This window comes from Dermacentor silvarum, chromosome 11 (assembly GCF_013339745.2).
Source record: "Dermacentor silvarum isolate Dsil-2018 chromosome 11, BIME_Dsil_1.4, whole genome shotgun sequence".
In the NCBI taxonomy this organism is placed as follows: domain Eukaryota; kingdom Metazoa; phylum Arthropoda; class Arachnida; order Ixodida; family Ixodidae; genus Dermacentor; species Dermacentor silvarum.
Window position 1 is genome coordinate 106,502,083 of NC_051164.1, and position 12,346 is coordinate 106,514,428.

The following is a 12,346-nucleotide window of genomic DNA, read 5'->3' on the forward strand; positions in this document are numbered from 1 at the left end:
CCCGCAGTGCCCTCTAAACGACGCTGCGCCACATTGTGGCTACTTTCCGAGGCATATCAAGATTTGCCATAGAACTTTGACGACCAGAAGATAGTATTAAAGTACTCTGATGTTACCTAGCCGCCTACATCGAATCGGCAATGATGCCAGTGGTCAGCAAGCCTCTGGGCTGATGGCTTTCTTCCGCGCTGCTCTCAGTGCAGCATTAGAGGAAATAGCCGTAAGCCTTGGTAAATGAGGCAGAGAAAAGCATTATAAAAAATCCACATTGAACGGCCATACGGCTATGGCCGCCACTGCAGTCAGTTTAAACTTATTCTATACATATGGATGTTTCCTTGACTTAAATTTACATGTCATACAGCCCTGGTCGCAGCAGTCATGTAGAGGCTCCAACGCACGTTCCGTCACGTAGGAAATGCGTTCAGTGTGGTTTTGCTTAGTGTCTCTACACATGGCCACATACAGAAACATTAGTTTTGCTCCTTTAGAGCCTACTCTACGCGACACCCGCAGCACGTGCCTCAACTACACCAGACGACTTATTTTAAACAATGAGGGCGTCACAGGTGAGTGTGACATAATATGGAATTCTCGTAAAAGACGACGATCCTTCCTATATCGTGCCTCTTCGCTTGCAGCACTTATCAATGTTCATGCGTATGCTCATCAGTGTCACTCGCCGCTAAGGCTAGCTCCTGGGCATCGCAAACTCCGCCTCCTTTATCGATCGAATATTGTTCCGCTGTTCATTATAACCCTCTCGAAGAACCTTCAACCGACAGACAGACTTGCTGGCGCTTGCCAGGAGCGGAGCATCGGTCCACACGAATGTGCACAAGCTGCGGAGCACGACTTGCAGGTGTGGCGAAGCCTCCGTAAGCTTCGGCGTAGGCGATCCAAAGCTGTTCACAGCAGCGTGTAGCCAGGGTACTCTGGCAGAGCGAAGAAGCAGGGTTTTCAGAAAATGGGTTTTAAATTTCTTGAACATACGGAAAATAAGCGGCTTCCTCGGGATTGTTTTTAGCATAGCTACAAACATTTTAAAATCATCCGAGGTAGTAATCAGAAGAGAAATTATAAATATTCTGTCAACTTTTTGACTACGACAATTTATCCAAATGCTGGACATGCAGACAGCCTTCCGACGTGGTCATAACTGCTTCCAGACTTGCAAAAGACGACAATTTCTGCATATCTGAGAAAAGAATCCCGGCCAACTGCACCCAGAAAAATTAAGTGAAATGCCGAAGAGTGCAATAGTTGCGTCAGATGTGGCCCACAAGCACATGTACTCTTCCATGGGCTTAGGGAATAACAGCAAGGCTCGAATACAGGCACAACTAGATAATTCGTGTTTTCTCGTTTAAAGGGGCCCTGAATCACTTTTTTTAACTAAGTGGAGACAGACATTTCAAGTGAAAATAGGCTATTTCAGGAATAATTTGCCGCAAAAAAAGTACTTCAATGCATTCAGCAGAAGCGGAGTACCTGGCAATCAAATACGGCCTCCGCTGTGCTCCCGTTCTTTCTTCTATGCCTTGCACTGCGAAGGCAACGGCGAAGTGGGGCGTGGCCACAACGCTCCGCCTTCTGATGTCACTGTGGCGTGCAGTTCAAATTTCATTTTGGGTGTTAACATAGATGCCATGATTTCCGATTGTGGTGCGTACACGACGCGCTTAAATTAAGCCAAACACGTTTGTCCTCAGCGAGCCGCAATGCGCTTAGCCAGTGAACTCGTGGTGGCACCCTGCGGCGGCCGCGGTATCTACGCTGGTTAGCCGACTGCAGCTACCAATAGAAGCCGCGTATTGGAATGCGCTTCCTTACGAAATAAAGAGCACAGAAAAGAGTGAGGATCATAGCTTCTGTTTTAAAGAAAGCGTTTGAGAAAAAGGTGACTTCGTGCTCCGCTTGCGAGCTCCACGCACCGCATACGGCAACAAAACTTGGCTGAGATGTTCCCAGCAGCGTATGCTACCAGTGCCCCTTTAAAATTCTGATTTCATTAGAGTTCAGGACTTGGCATTTTGTTGCAACAGATTCCATTTCAACGCTTCATGCTCATGCCAAAAGGAGCACTGCTGGGTTCTACTCCGGCAGCGACTGCGCATGGTGCAGGCCCTATCTTGAAAGCAATTTGCGATGAAGACAGAGTGCGCCGAGTACTGAGAGCTTCGTGTGCACTGTGTTCTCGCCGATTATTTCGTGTTAAAGCAAAAGGCAGCATGAAGGCCAATTCGCACACTGCTGCTGCCGTGCTTTCTCACTTCAGCATTTCGGCAGCGAGTGCACGCGGTCATTGAGTGAGATGTGTTCATGTTTGCTTGTGCGCGCGACACCATGCTTGTTAATTTAATTGGTAAGCGAATGTTAACAAGCTTATAAGGCCGATAAAACTACTATCTTTACTTCGTATAGCCTGTCTACAAATGTGCTATCGCAATCGATGCTTCGCCTTTCGGGAAAAACTGCGACTTTTTGTTCACAACCAAAACATAAATATCAACATCCAAATGCATTCCATAACACATGTGCCAAAAGATCAAAATGACACTTTTTTTACAAGAAGCCTTTACCATGTTTGAAAGTGCTTGAAAGTGCTTGAAAGGCTGCTTGAAGTGCATGCAAGTGCAGTACAAGTGTGCTTGAAGTTCTTGCCATTTTCGTATGATTAGCCTTGAGTACATGCCAAAGCCTTCACCATGTTGTCAGTAGAACTATGCTTGAAGTTCTTGCTATTTTCCTACGATTAGCCTTGAGTACATGCTAAAGCCTTTACCATGTTGGTAAAGGCTTTAGCATGTACAGTCTGTTTCACACTTAGGGGAAATCTCGGCGCGCATTGCATCGCGATGCGGCAAGCGCTGGAGTTGGGTGCCGGAAGCAGCTCGCACAGGCGCAGATGGTCGAGGCACGTTGTCTTGAACCACATCGACTGCTACGGCGGCGCACGCTGGCCGCATCGCCGAAAAGCATGCTACTGTCAAGGGCAGTTCATCGGTACTGCGGGCACTGAACCGATAATGTTAACTAAACGTTGTGCGCACATTTTTGTGTCTCCTTCTTGGCGCTGAGTATTACAGTAGCACACCCAGTGAAGAAATATGAGTGCACGCACTCAGTACCTCGGCTTTTCGAAAGAACAAACGAAGCGTGCTGTCAAAAGAAGTGTGTAGAACCCCATTTTTGCCAATGAAGCCTCAGAGGTTGGCGTTGCACAACGTTTAGTTAACATTATCGTCTCAGTGCCCGCAATAACGATGAACTGCCCTTGACAGTAGCACGCTCCCCGACGATGCGGCCAGTGCGCGCCGCTGTAGCAGTCGATGTGGTTCAAGATAACGCGCCTTGACCGTCTGCGCCTGCGCGAGCTGCTTCCGGCACCCAACTCCAGCGCTCACCGCATCGCGATGCAATGCACTCCGAGATTTCCCCTAACTGTGAAACAGACACAAGGCTAATCGTAGGAAAATGGCAGGAACTGCAAGCACACTTGTACTGACATAACCGCACTTGCATGCACTTCAAGCACAACATAGCAGCATTTATTAACAGAATACTTTAAATAGATTCCTGCGATCTCAATTTTACATAGAAACAGCAAAAATGTATAGAACTAGAAATTCTGGGGTTCTAGGTGCCAAAACCATAATCTGATTATGAGGCATGCCATAGTACAACAGATGTGCAAACAACGAATAAGCATACTTGAAACAATTTTTATCATAACTTCATCACTTTATTCAATACATCCATGTAACCACAGTGTGGAAACAAAATAAAACAACAATGTACACACTCTTCTACTGTTAAGACCCAGTTTACAATGACAAGCATCATGGTTAGAAATGACTTCAGTAAATACAATGGGCTCATAAGGTACACATTTTATGCCTGTTCTGGCTATGATTCATGTTATGCTTAAAGGCATACGGACACAAAAGTTGGTGGGTGGTTTTTTGTGTCGGAAAAAAAGTTGAACTGTTGAAAATGACTAATACAATAAGCGGCTTTCAAAAAAAAGAACGAGAAACATCTTTTTTTTTTGCGATTTTCTGTTGCACCTTGCCTCCAAGCGGCTGCTGGTAGAAGCTGAAATTTGACGTCATAACACCCCCGCGCGCGCGCGCACCCGGCCAAGGTCGGCCACAGCCCCGTCGCAGTGTTTCCGGGGGTGTCGGTCCCTTGCAGCATTTGTTTAACCCATTTCGGCGATCTTTGCACGTGGTCCGCCTGGAACATTATCCCCGTTGGCACTCCACGCAGGTGGTGCGTCTTACATGAGCCTTCCCGCGGTAGTCGCTCGGTATTGACGAGTTCGTCGCGGCGGAAGGAAATGGCCAGACATTGCTGTTATAATAGCATCGTCGGTCGTGACACGCCGTCGCACGCCTTTCCCAGCGACGAGAAGGTGCGTAAACTTTGGATACCTGCCTGTCAGCCATCACACCCAGCCTGGAGACCTCTAAAAAATGACTTCATTTGCACGGACCACTTCGTCGACGATGATTATGTGACCAGCCCGGCTGTGCTGAAAAGCCTCGGCATGCCGCTCAAAAGGCAACGCCTAAAGCCCGACACTGCGCCATCGGTCTTCTCACAAAAACGCAACACAGAAATGATCAGCGGCGCGTTTGAAAAGAGGAGGCGAAAAGATGTCGGCACTGTTTTCGTTCACTTGCAGCCTTCTTGAGCAGTGCGAGGACGAGGCTGGGGCGAGATGCCCATGGCTGGGCATGACGGCACTGATGTCTTTAAAAATGCTGGCAAAGCATACTAAAACAAGGCTGGCGCGCGAGCGCGACTCACGAGATCAGTCCTACATGGCAGCGGGGCAGACACACACACAGCTTTACTTCTCCAAAAGATAAAAGCGGAAAAACTGGGGAGAACGCCAGACAGGTGCTGTCATCTGTCGGGCGGCTGGCTAAGTGGTTGCGACAGTCTCGGAGGTACTGATACCTCACAGCAAATGCTCATGCCTACAGCATAAACAGTCATCCACACAGGGCTGAAGTACCCTGCAGCTGCCTCGCCTGCGTGCGCTCTTGAAGAAGCAAGTTTACAGAGGAAATAACAAATAATTCTTGCGCAAGTGTCTGGTGCAGAGCGAAATCTTCGCGCTACGGTTCGCGAAAACCTGACTGGCACTTCCACGACAGCCTGCTCTTCCTCATCGCTTGACGCGGAAGGCTCATAATCGTAAGCAGTAATATTTCTTGCCAAATTGGAATGGTCGTCTTCAGACGTGTACTTATCGCTGGTAGAGGCACCAGAACTAGAATCCATGCTCGCGATGGCGGCGTCGGCGCGCTTCAAACGACCGCGGCCGGCCGGCTGGCTACCGACGAGGGTGTCGTGACGTCACGCCTTCCAACTCCCGGGGGTCAGGCAGCGAGGTGCGCGCTCACAACGCCAAAAATAAAGCCATCGGCTCAAAAATGACCTAAGTGACTTCTTTTCGGTGTAATCACACACTGAGGATTCATTTTCAGCATTTTCTTAAAATTTTCAGACTTTGTGTTCGTATCCCTTTAAAACTGCAACAGCCCCTTCAAAGTAATAAAGAGGCTCCGCCACGGAAATATTTGTACAAACATGGTATGCTCCATGCAATTTATAGGCACATTAGGCCCATTTTACTCTATGGAACAGCTGTAGCAGCAGCAGCATTTGCGACACTGCTGACTTGTTCAGGACTGCAAATATCTTCAAGGAAGAGCTTGGCAAGGTTGCTGAGCCTTGTGTTCGGAGATTCCGAATACCGCACCATGCAGTCGATCACAGATGCTGTTGTGATATCTGTGCCAAAACAAGAATTTTAATGGTATGAAGCCCCAGTTCTGTGAAATATAACAGATCACTAAGGGCACGTTTACACTGGGGCATCCGACATCTAGTGTGGTTGCAAAATCCAAAAGGCCCTCTCCCCACTGATCGGTTCCAGACATATTTTTGCCATTGCTGCCGCCAGAATCCCTAGCTGCAGACAAATTAGAACAACTGCAGACAAATTGGAACGCGTCAGAAGACTTGTAGGGCACGCCAGACCCACCAACACCGCTGACGCCAAATGCCTTAAGCAAATGCCTCTTCTGTTCCTGATGCAGTCAGAATGTGCTTGCCTAGGGGCCAAGAACTATTGCTTCTTCTTCCTTGGGTCTTGTCTTCACGATTGACGTGAAAAAAGCACCCAAACTCAATGCAAGCAGAGAATGCATGAGGCATGTGCGGACATCCAGGATACTCTGTCACATGTGTGACTTGATGCAGACTCGGCAGATGGCACTAGTAGTAAAATACTGTGCCATTATTTTAGGCAAGCAATATGAACACCGGTCACTGTGGATGCCAAATACTCCAGTGTGAACGTGGCATAAGAAGGGGCAGAGTGCAATCCAATTACATAGGCGTTCTAGTATAGCTTCTGTAAAGCACCTGCACCCACTGAAAACAGCGGGTTTAGTCTGCATGCTCAAGATGCATTGGGCAACTTTGTGTATTACATGTACACCCTGCACTTGGATAGCGGGTTGCAGACTTTATGTAGTTATCACAACAATAAGGCAACACCTAGAGCGCCCGCTATGAGCCAAACTCACCATTGCTGCTGTGCCATTTGTAATGCGTCCATCAAAGGAACAGTAAACTGCCTTTAGCTTTACCTCTCGTCAGTTCAACAACAAAGTATTAGTCATGATTTTTCACTGTTTTTTACGGTACGCCACCTTTTGGCAATGGCAAGTCAAACAAAAGACACCACCATTACCACTTTCATTTTTATCTACCAGATGGATCTGCCGCATTTCACATTAGCCATAGGTTGCAGTAGATGTCTGTTTGACGATATGCATATTGCAGACCATAGGCATAATGACATCACAAAGAGCTGGAACACTACACTGAAGCTACCTATAGTCGGGTACAACTTTAGAAGGCAACTGGCATTTGCCCCTCAGAGGCGGATGCACACGAGCCTCCACTAATGGCCGTGCACTCTACACTGACGTCATGATCCGGACGGCCGGTGACCCCACCAACGGAGAACACGGCAGCCCATGCTTCGAACTGGGCCGAGTCGAGTCAGCAGGATAATTTCTGTAGTCACAGAAGCAATCAGCTTCTGCGCTTCGATCATCTGGACGGGGCCTCTCCTGCCTTCTGAAGTTGTACCCGACTATAGTAACAGTTCTGCTACCTGTGGTTACACCATTGCACCAGAGGCCGGGGGCGTAGCCAGGAGGTGGGGGGGATCTAGATGTCAAACCATCCGCCCAAATTTTTAAAGTCTAAAAAATCACAAGAACCTTAAAAGTAACACAAGATTGTTTGTTTACCACATATATTTTTCAGTCGTACCAGAGGCATGACACCTCCCCTCAAAATTTCTGGTTGTGCCACTGCCAGAATGCTGCCCGGCTCCAGCAGAGCTAATAGAGTGGAGTGTGGCATGCACGCACTTGGCTTCGTTGCTTTTGGAACCAAACGAAATTCGAATCTAGTTATATGCAGTATGAAGCGACCAATTATTTCCCTGTGAACAGCTAATGAGATAGGAAATTAACTAATTGTGTTTCGTCATGCATTCTCTAAAAAATTTTCAGTTCACGACTTTCACTTGCTTTGTAATATTTTACAATCTAAATAAAAAATCAACTCGGAACCGGCACTTTCTTTTTTTAATACAGCAAGTTTCATTTAAACAAAGGTTCAGTAGTTATCTACTCTAAGTGTTTGTACAGTATATTTGAATATCGATACCCAGAGCTAAAACTTCTCTTAGGCCTGACGCACTAACTGTCAATCACTGCACAGTATGAATTACCTGTTGGCTTCATATGGTTGTGACCAACAGAAATCGGGACCCTTGGCTTCCCCCACTTCTCTTTTATTGCAGTCTTGAGAATTTCTTGCTCCTTCACTGGTATTCCACTCAAACAACCTGTCTTGCAGGTTGCCAAGTTCAACATATGTGCAAAGCCATGCTGTTGCCATGGTTGGTTTGCAAAAAAGCGAGTGACATCATTAACCTTCCCAAAAGCAGAAGTGGCATGATAAGAACAAATCTGTCACACCAACCTCTTCACCCATTAACAGATCATTCAAGGACTCTGCCGAGATATATACTTTGTTGTTAAAGAAAAGCCTGCACACGAAAAGAGACATACAGTAAAAGCTCGATGATACGATCACGGCTAATACGAATTTCCGGATGATACGAATTTTTTTGTGGTCCCGGCCGAGCCCCATTACTTTGCAACGTGCTAGAGAACGGTTGTTACGAATCGATTTTCAGCCTGCGTCGGTTGATACGAATAAACGCCGCCCCACCGACGGCCGCGAAAGAGAACAGCGCGCAGTCACGCACTTTCTCTCCTTCTCTTTTGGTGCGGAGGCGCGGCGCCGGACAGCGCGGACTCCGCGACTGGGCGCGAAGAGTTTGAAGCGGTGGCGCTTGAAGAAATAAATGCTTTTTACGTACGTGTGCCTGAGTGAGTTCACCTCCGACTCTTTAATTTAGCTACAGTCGAATCACGTTAATTAGAACACGCTTATTTCAAACATACCGCGCACCGACAATGCTCTTAGCAGCGCGCCAAATAACGCGGCGGCACCTCCGACCGGCATTGCTCCGACACCGCCATAGAGCAAAAACTCAGGAGAGACCTGTCAATGCCGCGCGCGAAGGAACGGAAAAAAAAGAACCCGCGGCGGAAATTTCTCCCTCTCTCAAATTGCAAGGTCGCCGTTTCTGCATCGCGCCGGAACAAGCGTGTACGTGCCGACTAGGGTGTTCTAGACAACCGTATTCTAGCACACACTAGTGCCGACGTCTCAGCCACGCGGATAAAATGGCAGTGAACCCTTCTCCTCTACTTTCTAGTCACATGTTGACCTTGCACGCTGCGGCAGCAGCGCAGAGGGAAGCAGCGGCGGAGGCACAGTCGGGCCAACGAAACTGCCACGCCCGCAAACGCTCGCTTCCCGATAACGGCAGAAAACGAAACTTCAGGGGGCGGCTAAAATAAGCTGGCGCCAGCACGGCGGCGAGCGCGCACGGAGATGTGCGCACGGAGTCGAAGGTGAGAGAGCTACGAGGGAGTTGAGAGGGAGGGCGAGGGGAGCCACCGAAGCGGCGGAGTTGACGCGGCCAAATCCGCTTCCCTGCCGCCCTCCTCCCTCACCCTCGACGGTCTCCGCGCGCACCCGTGTGCCGCTCCCTGAAGCTTCATTTCTGTCGTTATCGGGAAGCGACCGTTAGCTGGTGTGGGCAGTTTCGTGGCCCGTGCTTGCTATGCGCTTGCGCGCCGCGATATTTCACGACTCGCACCGTTCGTGCATCATGCTATGGTGCACGAATACTTCAAAAATACGTCCTTTTAATTCGAACAAAATTTCGGGCCCCTTCGAGTTCGAATTATCGAGATTCGACAGTAGTTTTAATTGTGTTTCGATGATACGAATTTCAGCTAATACGAATATTTTTCGTGACCCCGTGAGATTCGTATCATCGAGCTTTTACTGTAATACTGGGGTCACAGTAACGAAGACACATTAAGATTTGAAACAACCAAGATTGTGTGTAGACACTTTTGAAGTTATTAGCATTCTGAGACTATTAAACGAGCTAGGCATTACGGAAACAGCGATGTCATCACTCAATATCACAAATTGAGTGCAACATCAACTTTGCTTTTCAATTTTCATTTTATCTATGTCAAAATGAGGAACATAGCTTCACGCACATTAGTTGCGACAAATGCTCTGCTCGGCATCTCACTTGATGCAATGAACAATTCGCATCAACCCTGCATTCACAAAGCAGACCTCATGCACTCTAACTCTCACAAAACCCTGGAAGTCCATGTACTCTAGTTTCATTTTTTTTTTTAATATGCTTCCATATCAAGAACACAGTAAGAATGCAATAGAGATATGCACAACAAACCTGTCTGGCAACCAGAAAGCCCCAGAGAGATAAGTGTTGTTATCGTAGACAACACTGTCTCTTCCTGCGACGTTGATAGGCAGCTGATTAATTTGCTGAGGTTCTCGGGTTTCAGCACCTCAGCACGGAAGTCCTGGTCTGTAATGAAACCAATGCAATATGAAAAGGAAGCCACCAGAGGGACAGGAGCAGTGGAGGATGCCTCCCCAGTAATTTATGCTGCCATCTCTATCTGAACAAAACCGCTGAGGCAATCCAAACACTGCATGAATAAAGGTCTTGGCGAGTTCAATAGGACAAGCAAATGTGGCCCATTCTACGGGATGAAGCTCTAGGATATTTTAATTGCTTCCAACCTCAGCATAAGTGTTCTTTCAGTATAACATTTATCCAGTCACTAGCCAACTAATGCTGAAGCAAGCTTCACGGTGAAAATGGGTCTGAAACAAAGCTCATATACCAGTGCAATAAGAGGTGCTACTTGATTAATAACTGCTAATATCTGCAGTACTACATCTACTTCACAAATGAAACTGAATTATGCCGAGCCTCTGCCATTGTGAAGTATCCAGCTCAAGCAGCAACCCATGTAAAGAGTCATTGTTTTCACTCTACAAGATAAATCAGGTCACAACAAGTTCTATACGGACAGGTAGGACACAAATATGTGGGAAATGACAGACCACTGAGAAACGCGAGATACCATACTTGGTATTGTACAAGTGCTTACAAACAGGTATTACGTCACGTGGCTCATTGTGGAGTGAATCATCACTGGAAAATGCAAGAAAGCAGTCCACGAAATCATAACTGGCAACATGTACACAACATGTAGCTTTGCTCACTGTACGAAGTGACGCAGTTCTCCCCATCTCACTGTAGCCACCGACTTCATTACATACATATAAAGCATTGCGGTGGAGGATAGAGTGGCTTTAAGCAGAAAGCTTGGAAAGTTGTCATTTAGACATTTGACACATTTCCTACGTTTAGGAAAAAGAAAACCTTGAAAGTTTCCTGGCAGTAATCTTGGGTGATGACTAGTGTCGTCCCTGTCCTGTTCTTCTCTTTTTTTTTTTTTTTTTTTTTTTGTCGCGTAAATGCTGAAAATGTCACAAGCGACTTTTCGTGGGGGATGGCTCTCACCCTGCTCCCCCTCTCATCGCCATTGGGTAAATAGGCAGCCGCGAGAATTTCTGAAACGAATTTCTCCCGGCACTCAGCTCCTATTGGCGCTCGGAAGTCACGCGACAAACTGCGGGGAAACACTACCTGCAGGTGTTCCCGTGAGTCTGCAAGTGTGCCTTAACAAACCTAACCTTCGGAGAGCCAATGGGAGGCGAGTGCAGGTAGAAATTCGTTTTGGAATTTTTCCCGGCTTCCTGGAGAATAGGCACTGCCGGGTAAATAACACTCAGCAAAAGGTCCTTCAGCAAGACGCCGCAGCAGCACTCAATGTTTGCGTGTGCAGTGTGGTTATCGTATTTCCTTGCATACATGTGCATGACCTCGTCGGTGCTTTACAGACGGGAGTGTGTAGCAGGTGCATGCGATAACCACGCATGCAAATGCCTCGCGCTATATAGATTCTTACTAGAGGCAACCAGTGCTGCACTGAATCTTAAAAATTGCGCCATCGTGAAGAATTTTCGTTGCGCTGGTCGTGAACACGGTCGTGAACATGACGATGCCTCCAGTCGCACCCCACTGCAGCCGAAGACCGACGGCATATATGACTAGACATTCAATGCAAGTGCGCAAACGCCGGCATTTGCCTCAAATACAACAGCATAGCTTATCAACAGGCTCACCTGAGGAAAGGTTGCAAATCCCACCAATGGCAAACTCCCTCAGGTTATCGTTGGCACTGTCCAACTGATCTGCATAAACAAAGACCATGGCAAGATGTAAAATGCATTCACGCAAAACGCGCGTCGAAACGTACCCATAAATAGGCTGAGAATGTTCAGGCGCTTGAAATGGTCGTAGTTTACTGGGTCGTAGGCAAAATTAGCCAAATTGGCGAGAACTTGCTCTTTCGCCTCTGAAACAAAACAACCGAGCTGTCAGAACGGTTTCAGTTTCTGCCAGTACGTAACGTTCGAGTGGGCCGGTGCTTACCGCTGGAGCAGCTGGTGTGGAACTCGTTCACCAGCTCCTTGAGATACCTGAACCTCTCTTTGGGGTCGTACCGGGCCATGACGTACGCAAGATCACCACATGAAACGTGCCGGCTTTGAAGGTCTACACGGCTGACGGATGATAAGGATGCTACGCATAAGCCACCATTTTATTAAGCAACTGCCTCAGGGAAGCATATTAGTTTGTAGTATACTTAAGAGACGGCGCCACATGTCAAGCTGACCACCTTTCAGCTGATTTTCTTGAATT

General features: G+C 47.5%; 1 protein-coding gene across 2 annotated transcripts; it reads right to left on the minus strand.

The window, feature by feature from the left end:
• Nucleotides 1–3,723: 3,723 nt before the first annotated feature.
• On the minus strand, nt 3,724–12,273 carry LOC119433075 (armadillo repeat-containing protein 7). Of its 2 annotated transcripts, XM_049658822.1 has the most exons (6): nt 12,077–12,273; nt 11,901–11,999; nt 11,767–11,835; nt 9,956–10,093; nt 7,832–7,991; nt 3,724–5,808 (listed from the first exon to the last, which is right to left on the minus strand). In XM_049658822.1, exons 1-6 carry the CDS (start codon nt 12,153–12,155, stop codon nt 5,718–5,720), a joined length of 636 nt encoding a protein of 211 aa, XP_049514779.1. In that variant the 5' UTR covers nt 12,156–12,273; the 3' UTR covers nt 3,724–5,717. The 2 variants fall into 2 exon arrangements, with proteins under 2 accessions (XP_049514779.1, XP_037556146.1); XM_037700218.2 differs by lacking the exon at nt 7,832–7,991 and having other exon boundaries at nt 12,077–12,269.
• Nucleotides 12,274–12,346: the final 73 nt, after the last annotated feature.

Excerpts from the sequence above, each read along its gene's own strand:
- LOC119433075 (XM_049658822.1), bottom strand. The coding sequence starts at position 12,155 with ATGGCCCGGTACGACCCCAAAGAGAGGTTCAGGTATCTCAAGGAGCTG. Across the intron at positions 11,836-11,900 it reads CATTCTCAGCCTATTTATGG|ATCAGTTGGACAGTGCCAAC; the intron begins GTACGTTTCGAC and ends TTGTTTATGCAG. Across the intron at positions 7,992-9,955 it reads GCTTTCTGGTTGCCAGACAG|CATGGCTTTGCACATATGTT; the intron begins GTTTGTTGTGCA and ends CCATGGCAACAG.